Source organism: Neophocaena asiaeorientalis, unplaced genomic scaffold, assembly GCF_003031525.2.
Source record: "Neophocaena asiaeorientalis asiaeorientalis breed wild unplaced genomic scaffold, Neophocaena_asiaeorientalis_V1.1 scaffold492, whole genome shotgun sequence".
Taxonomy (NCBI): domain Eukaryota; kingdom Metazoa; phylum Chordata; class Mammalia; order Artiodactyla; family Phocoenidae; genus Neophocaena; species Neophocaena asiaeorientalis.
Genome location: NW_020171985.1, coordinates 516,963 through 534,930, shown reverse-complemented (window position 1 = coordinate 534,930; position 17,968 = coordinate 516,963). Strand labels below are relative to the sequence as shown.

The window sequence follows — 17,968 nt, the reverse complement described above, 5'->3', positions numbered from 1 at the left end:
CTCTTCATTGTGGTGCGCAGGCTTCTCATTGCGGTGCCTTCTCTTCTTGCAGAGCACGGGCTCTAGGCGCGCAGGCTTCAGTAGTTATACCTCAGTAAAAAAAAATAAATAAATACAGATGCTCAGGCAGGCAAAAATAAATAAAATTTAAAAAAATAAAAATAAAAATGGCTTTCTTTGGGAATCTGTTCTTTTGCGGCACGTTCCTGGGAACCAGACAAGAAGCCCCGCTTTGTCTATCTAGCCACATCTTGTTAGCATTTAGCTGTGCTCATCATCTGGTGAGTGTTTCAGTTACTGAGTTAGGTTTTTTTCTCTTAAAGGGTGTCAAGATTCTCAAAATCCTTTCCTGACGTGCTTGAAAAAGAACCTAATTCCCCTAAACTCAATCCAAAGTGATTTTCTCCCACAAATGTCCCTTAGTTCTTCCTTCCAAAACAAAGAAGTGGCAATTTCTTTTAGAACTATCTAGTATTTTGACTTTAAAGATTAAAAAAAAAACTAGTTAAATGAAGTAATTAAATCAAATGAGATCAAATGGGAAATGCTGCTAGCAGGGCATTTGCACGTTCTAAGCAGGAGGTAGAAATACGTTGGCAGGGATAGAAGGTGGCTTTATCTGTGAATTCTCTTGGCACGACAAGGTTCTTTCTAGCTGATTCAGACTCTCTGTGCCAAAAAACCCCACTAGCTTTTGGGCCAATTCCATTCTCCTCAGTTGCTTTTGTTTCTACCACCTGGTCTGGCCCCAGGCAAAAGAGTAAAATAGATAAAATCTGTGTTTGTCTCCCCTCCAGTTAGAAATGTGGAACTGGTGATTCAGGAGTTAGCTCAATGGGGGAAGAGTTGAAGCCATAGGTAATAATACTGAGGGGAGAAAGGAAGAACAGAACCTTAAAGAGACTTGCTTATTCCACAAACCTTCATAAATTACCTACCAAACCAGGGCCCATGAATAGACTCTGGAGGTACAAACGTACATCTTCACTGAGAGAGCAGGGCTAGGAAGCAGACAGAAAAGGAACGTTCAGAAAGGTAGGAGGAGAACCCATAGTCTTCAGCATCAGAGAGCTAAGGAAAGAGGATATATATAGTGCTAAGGGCCAGTGGTATCGTATGAGTGGTCTGCGGAAAGGTCTTTGAATTTGGTAACCAAGCATATAGTTCAAGAAGCAATTTCACTAAATTGGAGGGGAATGGAAGTTAGAGCACAGGTGTATAAGGGAAACATTGTGTTAAAATCAAGAGATAGTAAAGACGAATTTTTCAAGAAGATTGGTGGTGATAGGGAGTGATGCTGTATGGTTAAGAGGGTAGTAGGATCAAAAAAAGGAGGAAGAAGTGTTTTTTTCTTTCATTTTTCTTTGTCAGTAAACGGAATTACCTGAGTATGAGGTAATTCTTAAGTGAATGAGATCTGTCAGTGGTTTCAAATTACAGCAAGAATGAGAATCACCTGGAGGGCCACCTGGGCGCCCCCCCCAGCTTCTTATTTAATAAACATGGTGTGGGGCCTGAGAATTGGCATTTCTAACAAGTTCCCAGGTGACTCTGTTGCTGCTAAGTCTGGGGAATCACACACTGAGAACCACTGGAATAGATTGAGAAGGAAAAAATAGTAAAAGAGAATAAACAGCTGAATTTTAAGGAGACAGAAGAGTATGAGATGCAAGGAATACGTAGATTAAATCTTAGAAAGAAAGAGTTCATTTTCTAAGCGATGGGAATGACAGCAGGGATAAAGATACAGCAATATATTGAGGAAGAGAAGAAAGGCACTGAGGTGATAGAGCTCATATCAGGTGGCTTCCATCTTCTCAGTAAAGGAAGAGGCAAGATCATCTGCAGAGAGGGTACGTAAGGATTAGGGACTGGGAAACGTCTGGAATGAGCATCATTCACAGACTTAAAGAAGAATCAACCTCACGGTGATAGATGATGGGTTTAATTTTAGAAATGGTGAGTTTGAGATGGTAGTCAGCCTTCAAGGTAGATTTGGTCAGCAGGCTGTTGGCTTCAATAAATGCATACATTCTGCAGCAGATTTTTGTCTGTTTGTCTTACTCACTGCTACACCCCTAGCACCAAGAATAGTGCTTGGCACAGAATAGGCACTCAGATATACACTGGAATGAACCCGAGAGGCGTTGGCTGAGGTTGATTATTGTACATAAAGTAATACATAGTAGAAACGTGCAAGTATCTCTGGAGTTAGAATATTATGGTGGTTAAGAGAGTGAGTTCTGGAATCTGAAGACCAGGGTTCTAATCCCAGCCTCTCAGTACCTCACTTCCTCCTTCTCTAACATGGGAATGATCATGGACCAACCTCAAGGTTGCTGTGAGAATTAAATATATATAAGGGGCTTAGCACAACACCTCACACAGAGTAAGCACTGAATCAACGTTAGCCGGCTGTTTATTACTGCATTTCCCCTGCAATTAATTAAGGAGTGTTTCTTAACCAGTTTGAGTCACCGTATGTAAATCAAAGTACTAAAACATTAAAAAAAAAAAAAAAACCCTGTCTCAGCTTTCATCATTCTTCCCCCACTGGTAGGGGTATTGAGGCATAACTATTTAACGAAGAAAAAACGATCATCAAAATTGGTGTTTTCACTTTACACCTGATATACCATCCAAAGCCTTTCCTTATGAGCATTTCTCTAAGCATGCATTTTAAGGCCTGGCTCCAGACTAAAACCTACTACTGACATAAGGGAACTATTGTGGAAGACAAAAGAAAGAAGTGTAGAAGTTCCTAGTGCCTATTTTCATGGGACTAATATAAAAACATTGTCTGCCTTTGCCTGAACTAATTATGTAGTGCACTACTGACACGTTTATTTTATTGATCCAATACATGTGAGTGCTACACTGATATTTATCACTAGAAATGATGGCTTACTATATAAATTAATATGTATTGTAATAACTGCTTTACCCTTATTGCCCATGCAGAATTCTTTCATGTTTGCATATTTCGTATTCAATAGTCAAGAGCTTATTTTTTAGGCATCTACAGTTTCTTTAGTTTAGGATCTTTTGCAGTGATAGATACAAAAATAGGAAATTGAACCCCTGCCTTCAAAGAACTTACGTTTTTATAGACATACTCTCAAAGAAATAAGTCAAGAATAATGGCAAACACTCAAGTGTTAAACTGAGTACTGTAGTCCTGTGTTGCACCTCATGGTGGGGAGGGAGGCACATATCAAAAGTATAGACTATTATGCTTTTCCCACAAGAATTTCCGGTCAGGTAAGGGAGATATGACATAAGTGAATGAAAATTAAAATAAGAATATAAGAATTAAACAGTGGTATGTCACAGGAGAGTAGAAGTTGAGTTGCAAGGTAGCAAAACAATTTTAGGACAAAAAATTGAATCAGGTGCCCTAAGCCAATATGCCTCAGAGGACGAAGTGTCTTTTCCTTAACTTACCATCAAGTTAGAGTATTTTAGGACCCACTGAATGCTACTACTTGTCTAACCAAAGCATTGACAAATCAGCTGGCTATAGTGACTTAAGACTTTATATTTCTACCAAAGAGGTATATTAAGTGGCAAATGACTAATGGAAATACTGTCTCTAAAAGTCAAAAAATGTTTTTTTCCAGAGGGCTGATATAGCTGTTGCTCCACTCACTATAACGCTGGTCCGTGAAGAAGTCATAGATTTCTCAAAGCCATTTATGAGCCTGGGCATCTCCATCATGATAAAGAAGCCTCAGAAATCAAAACCAGGAGTATTCTCATTTCTGGATCCCTTGGCTTACGAAATCTGGATGTGCATCGTCTTCGCTTACATTGGAGTCAGTGTAGTTCTTTTCCTAGTCAGCAGATTCAGCCCTTACGAATGGCACTTGGAAGACAACAATGAAGAACCTCGTGACCCGCAAAGCCCTCCTGATCCTCCAAATGAATTTGGAATATTTAACAGTCTTTGGTTTTCCTTGGGTGCCTTTATGCAGCAAGGATGTGATATTTCTCCAAGGTTTGTTTCCATGTCATACCCAATGCCTCCTTGCATGTTATGGCCATGATCCATTCATGCACATCTGATATTCACCCATCTCAAGTCCAGATTTCTTTCATTTAACATTCCATCCAGTGACAAATTATCATCAAGCCATTTTTGTTTGCTTGCGTCCATGAAGTGAGTGTGTTATTGGTGTTGCTTTGAACGTCTTTCATGCATTTCTATGGTATCATCAATTTATACACATTATAGCAAACATCTGAACTCGGATACAGGCAACATTGCCAGCTAATATTGATATTATTCAGATAAAGCTAACGCTAAATCTTGATCAGAACAAACAGGCATGGTTTCCTCATTAACTGAGCTAGAACATTCTCTCATTTGTCCAGAGACTGGATCTAGAAAATATTTAAAAGACAGAACTCTTCTTTAAAACCCTCCTACCTTCCCCTTTCCCCTCCAGTTTTCATTTTTTCTCTCTGACTGCCTAGAACTATTTCACTGTAGTATCTTGCCCAAGCTTTATCACTAAAACAGTAAAACTTCTAGAAGAAAATATGGGAGGAAGTCTGTGTGACCTTGGATTGGACAAAGAGTTTCCAGAACGCAAAAAGCACAATCCACTGTAAAAATTGATAAAGTGGACTTCACCAAAATTCAAAAATTTTGCATTTCAAAAGACATAATTAAGAAAATGAAAAGACAAGCCACAGTGGGAGAAAATATAAGGAAATCATACATGTGATAAAGGACTTGTATCCAGAATATATAAAGATCTCTTGCAACTTAATAAAAAGAAGATAAACAACCCAATTCTAAAAATGGATGAAAGATTTGAATAGATATTTCCCCAAAGAAGGCATACAAATGGTTAATAATCACATGAAGAGATGCTCAACATCATTAGTCGTTAGGGAAATGCAAATTAAAATCACAGTGAGACAGCTCTACACATCCTCTAGAATGGCTATAATCAAAAAGACAGATAATACCAAGTGGTGACAAGGATGTGGAATAACTATAGCTCTCATCCATTAGTAGCATGAATGCAAAATGCTACAGCCAAATTGGAAAATGGTTTGGCAGTCTCTTATAATTAGACACACACTTAAAATATGGCACAGCAATTCCACTCTTATTTACCTAAAAGAAAAGAAAACATATATCCACACAAAGACTTATACACAAATGTTCACAGGAGCTTTATTTATTATAGCCAAAAGTGGAAACAACCCAAATGTCCATCAACAGACGAATGGCTAAACAAAATGTGGCATATCCGTACCACATTTGGAATGGGAAACTATTGAGCAACTAAAAAAAGGACAACTGATACATGCTACTAAATTAACTTTGAAAACATGATGCTAAATGAAAGAAGCCAGATGCAAAAGGCCACTTACCATATGATTCCATTACTTGAATTCCATTTATTGACTATCCCATATTGTATCATTCCATTTGTCCAGAATAGGCAAATCAATAGAGACAGAAAGCATGTTGTTGGTCTCCGGGGCCTTGGAGGGAGCAGAGAGGGGATCAAGATTAGGGTGAGGCAAGTGAAGCTGAGTAGAGCAAGTACAGGGGTCAGATCCAATCTTTATTTTAAAATTTGCTATTTTGTTAATCATGGATTTTCTTGAATTAATTTTGATCTTTTAAAAAAATTATACTAAAATTCTCTTTATTTTGATTAATGAGATTTTGGCACCCCCTTAAATTTTGTGTGTGGGGCAAATGCCTCACTTGCCTCACCCTAGTCCCATTCCTATCAGGATTAACCACAAAAGGGCACAAGGCAACTTTTCAGGGTGTTGGAAATTTTCCAAAACTGGGCTGTGGCAATGGTTGCTCAACTCTGACTTTACTAACATCATTAATTGTGCACTTGTATTGGTGAATTGTATGGTATGCGCATTTTACCTCAGTGAAGCTGCTGAAGGTATTGAATGTGACTAGCCTAGATCTTACCCACTTAAAGTGTCGACTCACCTAAACAAAAATGGTGGCAAATGCATAATTATAAAATACTGTAAGCAAATGTAACATCTTTATAATCAGAAAAAAATGAAATAAAAAGTTGTAGCTTTGGTAAAATTGAACATTAATTCAAATACTGACCAGAGTCAATTATACAAACATATAGGGATTTTCATTTAGACTAGAAGGACTCAGAAGGTCACCTACCATGCTTTTATAGCATATTTCATTTGAGGTTATCCACGTGGAGCACAAAACATTTAAAGTGGAGTTTTGCAGTATACATAGCTGGTAACTACCTTCAGCAGCTTTTTAGTAGAACACGTGTGGGGTAAGCCTCATTTATCTGTCATTCTTTTTTGCCGCCCTCAAGCTGCTTGGTCAGATTCTCCAAATTATTTCACTCCCTATTCCTTTTGTGCTTGGGATGTGTGTCGTTTTGTGATATCATCTGGGAGTGAACTGTGCTAGTTTCTTTCTTTTCTGATTTTTTAAAATGTTCACTTCAAGAGATGAGGGTTTCTGAATGATCCTGTAATTGAATGATTTTAACATGGCTGGTAATCTGTGTTGAGACAATGCTAAAGACTTATTAAGGCTGGAGATTTTATTGGTTTCTGTTAAGTGCATTTTCAAAACTAAATTTGTGATATCCCCACTGGAGTGCTACATGCTGTTGTGCATACCCAAACAGGACTCTTAAAAGGCCGTTTGTTTTTAGAAGTATTTATGCATATTACCTCATTAAGTAATAACTTAAAAATGATGGCCTGAAAATAACAAGCTGGAAAGATTCTTTATTTTCACTTTTTGTAGCAGAATTTAAGCTGTGGCTCTTCTGTGGCGCTGAAATATATCAAGTGCTTTTTTCAAGGTAGAGATTTTATTATTCTGCACTAGACACTGTCCTAGAGAGTGATGCTTTCAAATGTTTTGAGCACAACCCTCGGTCAGAGATAAATTTTCCATCACAACTCAGTACACATATATGTACGTAACAAAATTTCACCAGAAATTACCCTTACAGTGTGCCATGCACTCTGATATCATCTATTCTCTTTTTTTTTCTTCTAAATGCTGGTCACAACTCAACCCAGCAATGGGGCACACAGCCCCACTTCTGTTCAATGGCCATCCTTGGAATGCAAACTCTCCAGAAAGCCCAGAATGTGAGCATGCATTGTACACTCTGACTTTTCTCAAAATTGGAGCAATTCAAGGCATTATAAGAGACCACATTTTAAAGTAGAATTATCAAATATCATAGCAGGAGGAGATGTCAGAGATAAATTAATCCAGTTGCATCCGTTTACTGAGGGCCCAGGAACAATTTTCTCTGAGTTCCCACTGCATCTGGGCACTTTAACTGTATTATCATATGAATTCTAATCCTCAAAACACTACCACAAGGTGGGCATCGTACTTATTTTTTAGGTGAAGGTGATGCTCAGGTGAAGTAATTTGCCCAGTCACACAGCTAATGACAAAGCCAGTATTCATACCCAACTCCAATTCCAGAACCTGTGCTCTTTCCACGTCATACTGCTTTTCTCATATCATAGAGAAAGGAATAGTACCCGGAGAGATAATGTCATGGAACCCGAGGGCACGGAGGCTCTAAGAGCCAGCAGTACAATTATTTCCACTACCACACACAGCCTCCCACTACCGACCTAAAGGTGCACTGTTTGTTCCACTCTTTTCGTCGTGCTCATGCCCAAGAGATGTTTTCCAGTCTCCCAACCTCTGATGAAACAGTACCTTTGCCCTGGCTGTTTAAGAAAACAGGCAGTGAGCGTTTAAGAATGCTGCTGAACATGCGTTCACTCAAAGTTAAGGACTGGGAAATCAGCAACAAGACATCACGAGGAAAACTGACCATGATTCCACTGCCATCAAATAAAGCTATGAACAGTAACCTAGAAGCCTAAAGAGTCTGTGTCAATATTAGGCTTGATATTTTCAACTACCCCAATTGTTCAGGGTGACCAATTCAGGTGGAGACTGAGTAATCAATGTCATAAGCTGAGGTTATATTCATACACGAACTAATTTGTTGGGGGTAGTCAGGAGAAGAAAGTATGAGGAGATTGCATTCAACCCTCTTCCCCCTGATTGGGGGATGGGGAGATAGCCAGTGGGTGTAGCCAGATGGAGGGAGCATAGTGATTAGGTATGCGGGTCCTGGAGTTCATCTCCCTAGATTCACAATCCGCTTAGCTGTTGTGTAACGTGGGGCGAGGTACTAAAACTTGCTAAGGCTCAGTTCCTCATCTATAAAATGTAAAGCACAGTGCCTGACATATAGTAAGTTCTCAATACACGTCACCTATTATCATTTTTAAACTGGCTGCTGTTAACCATCCTGGCTTCACAAATACTAATCGTTCATATTGCACTTGCATTTTAGCTCCTAAATACGGTTAAAATTTTAGTCAGTGCCAAATAGCTGATTTCTGATGAGAAATAACCAACAACATTCCTTCTTGAACCCATAAAGTGCTTTCCTTAAGGATTACACAACTTGCAAACATTTTGATTGTATTATTCCACAATGTCTTGCTGATATTGACAGGTGGCTGGAATTTTTTTTAATCTGAAATTTATTTCGTTTGTAAAACGTTGACAGAACTGCTAAGCAGGCCAGAGTCCAAGTCCTTCCAGACAAATGCTCCCCCTGCTGACTTTCTCTAAAGCTGCAGGGACATCTGAGGACTAGCCAAGTTGAAGATACAAGGTTCCAGGGAATTGCACCAGAGAAAACGGAAAGAGCACGCTAACTTGAACCCGGTTACTGTGTATAGATTGTTCCATGGGCATTATTCTCCTGTTAAGTTTTCCAGATAGCAAACACTTTGGAGAAGCAGGCAGGGGATCTGTCCAGGTTAGCTGACACATAGATCCTCCTTTTTTAAATGGAAAGTATGTGCAGAATAATAAAATATACGAAGGGTAAAAAATGAATGGGATCAGAGACAATAGGAGAGTTTGGGGCTCCGTTTAAAGCAACAATAGCCTTTCCCTTACTGATGTATGACCAGTGTCTTCATCCTACTGCAACTGCAAATTCACTTCAAAGCAGTAGTGGTGTGGTAATAAATTAATTGTAGTAGCAGGATTTTTATTACAACTATTTCATGACTTTTCTGGCTGAAAGCCGTAGTTTTCAGTCTTCGGGAGATGGTTAGTTATTCCCGTCAGAGAAGACTATAAGAACCAAAGATTGACTCTGCACATTTTTTAAAAAATCTGTCATAGACACAGCATTGAATGCAGTGTAGAAATGATGCCTACTGTGGAAGAAAGAAGAGGGAGAAAAGGAATGATAAAGAGTTTGTGCAAAGGAGAGAGGCAGTTTGCAGTTCCGGGTCTTCATCTTGTGAAGCTAGTAAAGTGCCGATTTCAAAATTTACTTACAGGATGAAGGTTACAGCACATAGCTCACTTTTATTATCATTTCATAGGCCATAAAATACACTTTATTATTAGCTCGGAAACTAGTTTCTTATGATCACAGGTAACATGAGCATTGTGCATTATTTTGCAATGTTATGTCTGTTTTTCTCTTGTTGCTAATTTACTTTCATTAACTTCATGTCTCCTCTTACATTTCTTCAAAAGGTATGATATGTTCCTTTAATGCATTTTTTATAAATACTAAATGGCAGCATTTTACGGTCATTTCATTATGCTAACCTCAAAATCTGTCTTGTGCAACAAAACTACTTGAATGTTAAACATTTTGAAGCTGCATTAATGGAAGAAAAGATACTGGGAAATGACAGGTCTTTCTAACTCAACTATAAGGTCTTGTCTTGTTTTAATAGATCCTTTTAAAAATGTGACGGGGCTGACCCATCAGTCACTTTTTATATAGCCTCCATGTGAAATGTGGATTTAAAAGGCTATAGTTTCACTAATGAGAAAAGGGAAATGTGAAAATTCTTATAGAGCTTCTTCCCTGTGAGTTCCACTGTACATTTTCTCAGTGAAAGGATTTAGGCATCCATGACATACAAGGGAAGAAAGTGGTAGAAATTCCACCAAGACTCTTGTCAAAGCTACCACTGTCTTTTTTTTTCTTTTCTTGATGAACAGAAAATTTTATTTATATTTTTTAAAAATCCATTCCTTTGAAAAACATCAGATCCCCAGAACTTATTCACTTAATAACTAGAAGTTTGTACACTTTGACCAACATCCCCTATTTTGCTCACCTCCCATCCCCTGAAAACCTATATTCTCTTCTGTTTTTCTATAAGTCTGGCCTTTTTAGATTTTACAGAGGTTAAATTCTTACTTGAACTGGCACAAAAGCTACTACTGTCTTGAAGGGAGAATGCTGAATGCAAGCTTGTGCATTCAACGCTGATTCCAAGGAAGCTCCTTTCTCCATCTATGCTGATGCTCGTGGATACTATTTTACCATTCCTATGTGGATAGTCACCAAAATTCTCCCTGATCGTAGGTCTATCACAGTATTAACCACATAATTGCCAAAATCAACAGCCATGTAGACAAGAGGCCACAAAAAAAGACCATTTTGCTTTTAGGTTTATCTTCGGTCATGTCAACAGCCAATTTCAGCTGAGTCATACAGATCAACCACACGATTATCTGAGTCAGCCATTAAGGTGGCCAAAAGAACCAGACCATGATGCGCAGGCTTGATTTTCGATCACACAGACACAGCCACAGTCCATTAGCTGCAATAGAATGGCACAAACGTAATTTCCATAAATTACTGTGTTGTTCTCCACATTTCAAGCAGATAATACATAAACTACCATTAGTATTCACAGCAGCAGAATACACCCTTTTCCATACCAAACCATGATTCTGGAAATACTCCAAAATCAGTTTTCCCCTTGGTCTCAGTAAAACCCCATCATCCCAAATAAGGAGGACATTCACAGTTCCATTCCAAATGAACAACAGATAATAAACAATAATTATCCAAACATGTTTGGTTTTCCTGCAGCTATATTTCTCAGTGTTTATAGGAAAATTGCTCCTTCTATAATTTACACGCCATTTTGGGTTTTCTTATACAAAACATGAGTATTTTATACTACAGAAATGTGGGCATGTCTTTCCGATTGCATAAGTCTGGATGATTTATTTCCTATTTCTCCTCTCTGTGCCTCAATTTCTTTATCTGTAGAATGCTCCATTTTCGTATCTGTAAAGGGATGGAGGATTAAAGGAGTTGACACATGTAAACAATTATAACAGACTCTGGCACATAGGAGGTGCTCCTTAAATGTTAGCTATTATTATCATTTTTATGACCCTATTACTACGAATGCTACTTTGAGCATTCATCTTTTATACAGTAAAATTATTTCCAGAGTCAGATCAACCCAGAATAAAATGTATATGTTAACAATGAAGAAAGACTATGAAAGTTTCAAATGCATAATTGAAATATTCTGTACACTTTCAGCATTCAGATGTGACATTCTTTCTGACTTCAGATGTTTTTACATCTTCTGATTAAAAGGGAAATGTTCCCAGGTGAAATCCTGAGAGAGTATAACTATCAGTTAGAAAATCTGTTGCAAAGCAGATTTGCACATCCCAAACGCTAAAAGTGATTATGTTCAGAAAGAAATAAATAAGGGTTATGTGAAGCATCCAGGGACCAAGAGGAATTACAGGCTTTAAAAAACCAAACAGTTTTGTTACAGTTAATCAATAAAGAATACTCTTTATCAAAACACCGGCCAAAATTATTTGATCAGGGTGTAAAATCTGAAACAACTGAATTTTCCAGAGGCTAAAAAAAAGGTTATCTTGGGACACAGGAATTTAAATTTGCTTCAAAGTGGTAAAATGCGAGTATAGACAGAGAAGAGCTTGACTTGCCAGCTTTCAGCCCAGAGCTGCCCTCTTCCCACAGAGCCTGGAGATGTGCCAGGCTCCTACGCCTATTCTTGACTCTATGACAGAGTGGGTTCTTTTCCTGTGAGCTTTTCTGGGCATGAGAGAACACAGCCTAACCAGGATGGCGCTCCACCACAGAGCAGAACTATCCTTGGGATGATGTGGCAATGTTTTATAAAACCTAGTGACCAGATTTCATTTCTGCAAACAGAGCCAGCCTTCAGCAGCATTGTGAAGGAGATGAAGTTTCCTCACTACAAGCCCTTACCCATTGGGCATTCAGTGCCCTCACACTGCCCCCTAACTGCCCACAGACCCTCTCCCTGAGTAGCATTCATGACGTAGGACCATGACTCCCAATCTTGGCTGCCCCGGAGTATAACTGATTCACTTTGTTGTAAAGCAGAAACTAACACACCACTGTAAAGCAATTATACTCCAATAAAGATGTAAAAAGAAAAAAAAGTGCTGCTGCGTAGGCCCAACCCTCAGAGATTCTGATTTAATTGGCCTGGGGTGGAGCCTAGGCATTTTTTTGGTCATTGTGTTTTGTTTTGTGTTGTCCTGAACTCCCCCAATGGTACTGATGTGCAGGCAGAGTTGAGAATCACTGATGTAGAAGAAGAACAATATTTCTCAGTTTGGGCCGCAGACCACTGCAATCACCAGTGATGCTTGGGAAGTCCAGATTTTTGAGCACTCATATTCTGAACCAGCATTTTAACAAACACCCCAAGTAATGCCCACGCACAGCTCCATTTAAGAACAAAATTTTCCCTGATTAAAACTTACCCATCTTCTTCTGTCCCATTTTCCACTAATTGCATAGACTAATCCAGGATAATATGATAATAGATGCTGTTGAAGTAAAATGTTACATTTTGACCAAGCCTCCTGAAGAAAGATCAGAGGAGAATTCCAATAGTAAGAATTTCTAGGGCAGGCCAGTGGGGATGGTTTTGTTTGTTTTGATTATTTTGGTGGGGGAGGGTACAGACAAACCTTTTAGGTTTGCTTCTCAAATCCTATTAATCAGGTAGTTTCCTACTTCACTTGAGGCCTGTCCTATGTGCTACATCTCAATTTGTAAAAGGGAAGAGTTTCAATCTCTGGATCTAAACTCCTGAGCCCCACTAGCCATTTATATGAAGACAATAATAAATATTATCTTATGGCCCCTTGCCTTATGGGTAATCAGCTCCACAGAATGGCAATGTCTATATTAAATTTGTTAAACTCATAGTGCTTGTTTACTAGCTAGCACCTAATCATTTCTCTTCAAATATGCAAAGGTTTTCGACTCTGTGTTTCTCCCATGACATCACCTTACATCAGTGTTTTTCAACCTTGACTGCACATTGTAATCGCCTGGAGAGATTTTAAAAATACATATGTCTGGGTCCCACCTCTCAGGTTCTGATTTCTTTGGTCTTGCCTGGGTCTGAGCATGAGAAGTTTTTTTAAAGATCCCAGGTGATTCTAAGGTACAGGCAAGGCTGGGAACCACTTGCCTTAAAGGAAATAGAGCAGTCTTCCACAGGTGTGCCCAGAAAAGCTCACAGGAGGAGAATCAGGTAAGTACCATTATTACACCTAAGCAGGAACTGGCAAAAAGAAGGTATTTTTTCCCGTGATTAAATAAATAATCCTACTTTGAAACCCATGTAGGCCTGAAGAGCATTATGCATGTGCCATCATCACATGCCATCATGACATGTGGTGATACTGTCAACATGTCACTTTTGTTTGATGTGTTAATTCCCTGACATCATTTACTTCCCTCTTTCATCAGCTACACTGAAACCATTCCTCTTTCCAAAAGTAAAGATAAGGATTTCTTAAACTGAAATCCGGCCCCTCTGGGTCTGGATTGGTCTTTGTTTTGTAGATCACTCTCCGGGCGCATTGTTGGAGGGGTTTGGTGGTTCTTCACCCTGATCATAATTTCTTCCTATACGGCCAATCTCGCTGCCTTCCTGACTGTGGAGAGGATGGTTTCTCCCATAGAGAGTGCTGAAGACTTAGCTAAGCAGACTGAAATTGCATATGGGACCCTGGACTCCGGCTCAACAAAAGAATTTTTCAGAGTAAGTGCTTTACAGTTAATTGGGCCTGCTGGATTTTATTTTATCATCTGCTCACAAAGGCAGATTCACAGTGTTTTAAGGGAGGATCGGGAAATGGTGGGAATGTTATCAAAGCAGAGCATCTTAAATACTTGCTTGGTGACCTAATTCATTGTCCTTTAGAACTAAGACTCCTGTGCGACATCACAGGGGGCATGTCAAGAGCACTGAGTTTGAACTCACAGGTTTGAATCCCAACCCTACCACAAAGTGATCGTTTGTCCTTGGGCAAGTCATTTAACTTCTGTCGGCCTTGGTCCCCTTACTTGAATAATGAGGGGATTGAACTAAATAATATCTATTCTCCTTTTTAGCTTTTACAAAAGCAGTGATTTTATGTCTCAGCAGTTCACAGAAGTTAGGTAATTGACTCTAAGAATCTGAGGAGTGATGAACTATAAAATTACATATTCTATTTTAGACATTGGTTTTCTATTGAAATGTATTACAGTTGTTTCAAGTATTCATGTACATGCTGATAATTCGATTTTCTGGGAAGCTGGTAATTGTTTTTTCTCTTTTCTTTTTTTTTTTTTTTTTGCGGTACACGGGCCTCTCACTGTTGTGGCCTCTCCCGTTGCGGAGCACAGGCTCCAGACGCGCGGGCTCAGCGGCCATGGCTCACAGGCCCAGCCGCTCCGCGGCATGTGGGATCCTCCTGGACCGGGGCACGAACCCGTGTCCCCTGCATCGGCAGGTGGACTCTCAACCACTGTGCCACCAGGGAAGCCCTGTTTTAATTTCTTGAGTAGATTTATTTCCCCCTCACTACCCGCACATAGGCCAAATCTTGGTGGGGAAACAGCAAGTTGTTCACTAGCAAAAGTTAGTAAAGTGTAAGTTCTGTCAAGGAGAAAGAAGAAAGGAGATCAAAGGAGAATATTATAGAAGGATAATATGATGAACAAAACCACTTTTACGTAAAATACCAATATCTTTGTTCTGTAGCAACTGGTCTATAAGAAAGGCTACCGATGGAGTGTTTAAGAACTCACATGATTTTTCAGTTGCCCCAACCAGGAAAATATGGTGGTTTCAGTGAGAAAATGGACCCATTCTATCCATACCACTGCCTGCTACTGTAACCCATGTAACTGGTTGTAGCAGTGATCCAGAAGCCACTTGTGTAGTACATAGAGATGAAAAGTTTAGTCATTCTCTCCAACCAATAATCAAATTATTGGATGGCAGGTATAATTACTGACTTTTCCTCAAAGATCCACAGTAAACAAATGTTGGTTCTAAATCAGCTTGCTTTAAGAAATCAGTAAGAAATATATTTCTATATGTATCATCATGGGATTTGTCCAGTTGTTCCATGGGAAAGCAGGAGGAGTGTGTTTCTTGAAATTATAGCAATTAACTAAAAACTGTTTTCATTCCCTGAAGGAGAAAGGGTTAATTCTGAGACCCTTTCCAGAAATCTCATTGGCTCAGGATATCCCTATCTCACCTCTACCACTATTTATCGAGCAGTTCGTAATCTCCAACCAGGGACAGGGGCCTAGTACTAGAAGCATCAAAATGATATGAAGATCCTCTGGAACTAACCTGGCCTTGACCCTCACTACGTTGGCAGTTCCAGAAGCTTATCTGGGAATAATCCCCTGCCCTCATGAAATCACTCACACATTTCAGGGCAGAAAGCCAGGGATTTCCATCCGCTGAGTATTCAGCACATCATCAGCTCCACGGAAATCTGGTTTAGTATCAACCTTCAGCAGAGCTTATGTTCACCAACCCAATAGGCACCAAGTTGCTAGAAGGACCACTTAAGCTATCAAGACACCAGACTTGGACCCTCCAATTAGGGATACTTGTTCCACTGGAAAGCATATTTCCTTCAGCGATGATTAGAAATTAGGAAGGTGTGCTTTAAATGGTAATCGATAGGCGGCATCAATTCCCATTAAGCTTTCAAAGGCCATTCATCCATATTGCAGGCAAAGGAGGCTCTCTGGGAAGATTTACTAACACAAAGGCTTGAAATTGTGACCAAGCAGTCAATGTCCCCACGCCCAGACCACATCCCCCACATATATTGTATCTTTCTCAAAAACTAGGAAAGCATCTATTAATCCATTCAATGATGGTTTCATTAAAGAGCATCTTATTACCAGAGCCAATTTGAGTCAACATTCAATTCTGAGCAAAGCTATTGCCACATTCTAACTGGTTTGCGGTTTCCAATGCTCAGCAATTCCTAGTGACCTTTACAGCCAATGAGTAATTCGTATGGAAATGGAACTGTTCTGAAAATCTGATTCGAAAAGGAGCCAGATATTTCTAGGTATAAAGAAGTGCAAATCATTTTCTAATTCCCGCACGCCACTTTTCTTTTTCCTCCATTGGTTGCTAGCGACAGCAGTAAGGACAATGGAGAAGTTCTTTAGGACAGCACAGAAAAGTTGATGATCTAAGAGTGGAACTGAGCAGTATAGGACAGGCAGCTCCTAGCCTGCTTGTACTGAAAAATGTTCTGTAAACCCAACTAAGGGAATGCTTGGTATTCATATAATACAGAGGGGCCCAACCAATTGGTCTCCAAGCCATCTGTCCTCTCAAAATCCTCTACTTTACCCCTCCTTGAACCCCATAAATCAGAGAAGGCAGCCAGCAAGAACACATCGTCTCCTACTCAGGGATGTAACCGCCACAGCATGTCACTTTCCTCTCAGTCCTCCAAGATCTCAAGGCTATTTTAAGAGCAGTAACTCCTCCACATGCCAAAAAAAAAAAAAAATCGAGGACCCCTGATGGCATGCCTTCTGAACTTTAGAGGATAAAACAAGATCACATGCAACATTTACAAACATAACATGAGCTCATTTCTTCCCGTTCTCACTCCATATTAAAACCACAGGGACCAAGTTAGTAACACCATAAAACAGCCCCGGGGCCAGCCCTCTAGAGAAAATTTAATAAAAGAAAATTCCTTTCTAATTGCCCTGCAGACGTTTTAACTTGTCCTGGGTAAGGCTGCCATTAAAATGATGACATCTTTAAATGATTCTTTTCTCTCATTTTCTGAACCATCCTCAGCTGCTATCTTACAATCACATAAAGTCACTGGCACAGAGGGACCTGTTCCATCAGGAAAGGCAAGGAGGGACCAAACAAAATGCATGCAGCTGGAAGAGACATCTGAAATATTACCATCAACCCTCTTGACTTGAAAACTGATTTCCTTAGACAGCAGCTCCAAAACTAAATGTCCCAACCAGAGGTGGAGGCACCCATGCTAGAGAACAAGTCGACAGCTTCATTGTCAATGCCCAGAGAAATGCCACTATGATTTGGAAAGCTACACTGAAACAATCATTCTCCACTAGGTTTGAAATTTTAACCTGATGCCGATTCAGGTTAAAAAGTAGATCTGGGAGAAAAAGCAATTCCAAAATTCTCTCTGCCTTCAAACCCCTAGAAATATTAGAAGACCACTATGATGCTTGACTTTTTTTTTAATGTTTTTATTGGAGTATAATTGCTTTACGATGGTGTGTTAGTTTCTGCTTTATAACGAAGTGAATTCTTTTCCAGATACTTGGCCATATCCCCACCGAAGATAGTTCAGGGTATAAAAGGATGTTGCTTTTTAAAGTGAAGTGTTAATGCTAATTTAAACCCCTTTAAGAAAATAAATATAAATGGAATGGAATGGGGAGAGACGTGCCTTGCCCCAGCACCCCAGGTAGGACAGAAAAACTGAACTTTATCTGGAGACCACCAAGGGAACTGCCCTGTCTTCTGAGTTGCAGACATTCTAAGCCGTAAGAAGCACAGTTGAATTACTCATGAAGAATGTTTTATCTCAACACTGTTACTGTTGTCATCGCTCACTTTAACTTTTAAATTTTTTTTGAAATGCAGGCAGCATAAAGAAGAGCCCTGTATTTCAAAAAAAATTATTTTTTTGGGAAGTAGTCCCTCCAAGAGTATGTAGATTCTCCTTATACATTCTAAATATCTCTCTCTCTCTCTCTCTCTCTCT

The 17,968-nt window shown here is 39.4% G+C and overlaps 1 protein-coding gene across 1 annotated transcript in view; it reads left to right on the top strand.

The window, feature by feature from the left end:
• GRIA3 (glutamate ionotropic receptor AMPA type subunit 3) overlaps positions 1 to 17,968 on the top strand; it is a 278,754-nt gene that overhangs the window by 207,572 nt on the left and 53,214 nt on the right. The window contains exons 11-12 of the mRNA XM_024747199.1: positions 3,621 to 3,997; positions 13,740 to 13,938. Of these exons, the coding sequence (XP_024602967.1) occupies positions 3,621 to 3,997; positions 13,740 to 13,938 (576 nt within the window). The remainder of the gene's footprint in view (positions 1 to 3,620; positions 3,998 to 13,739; positions 13,939 to 17,968) is intronic.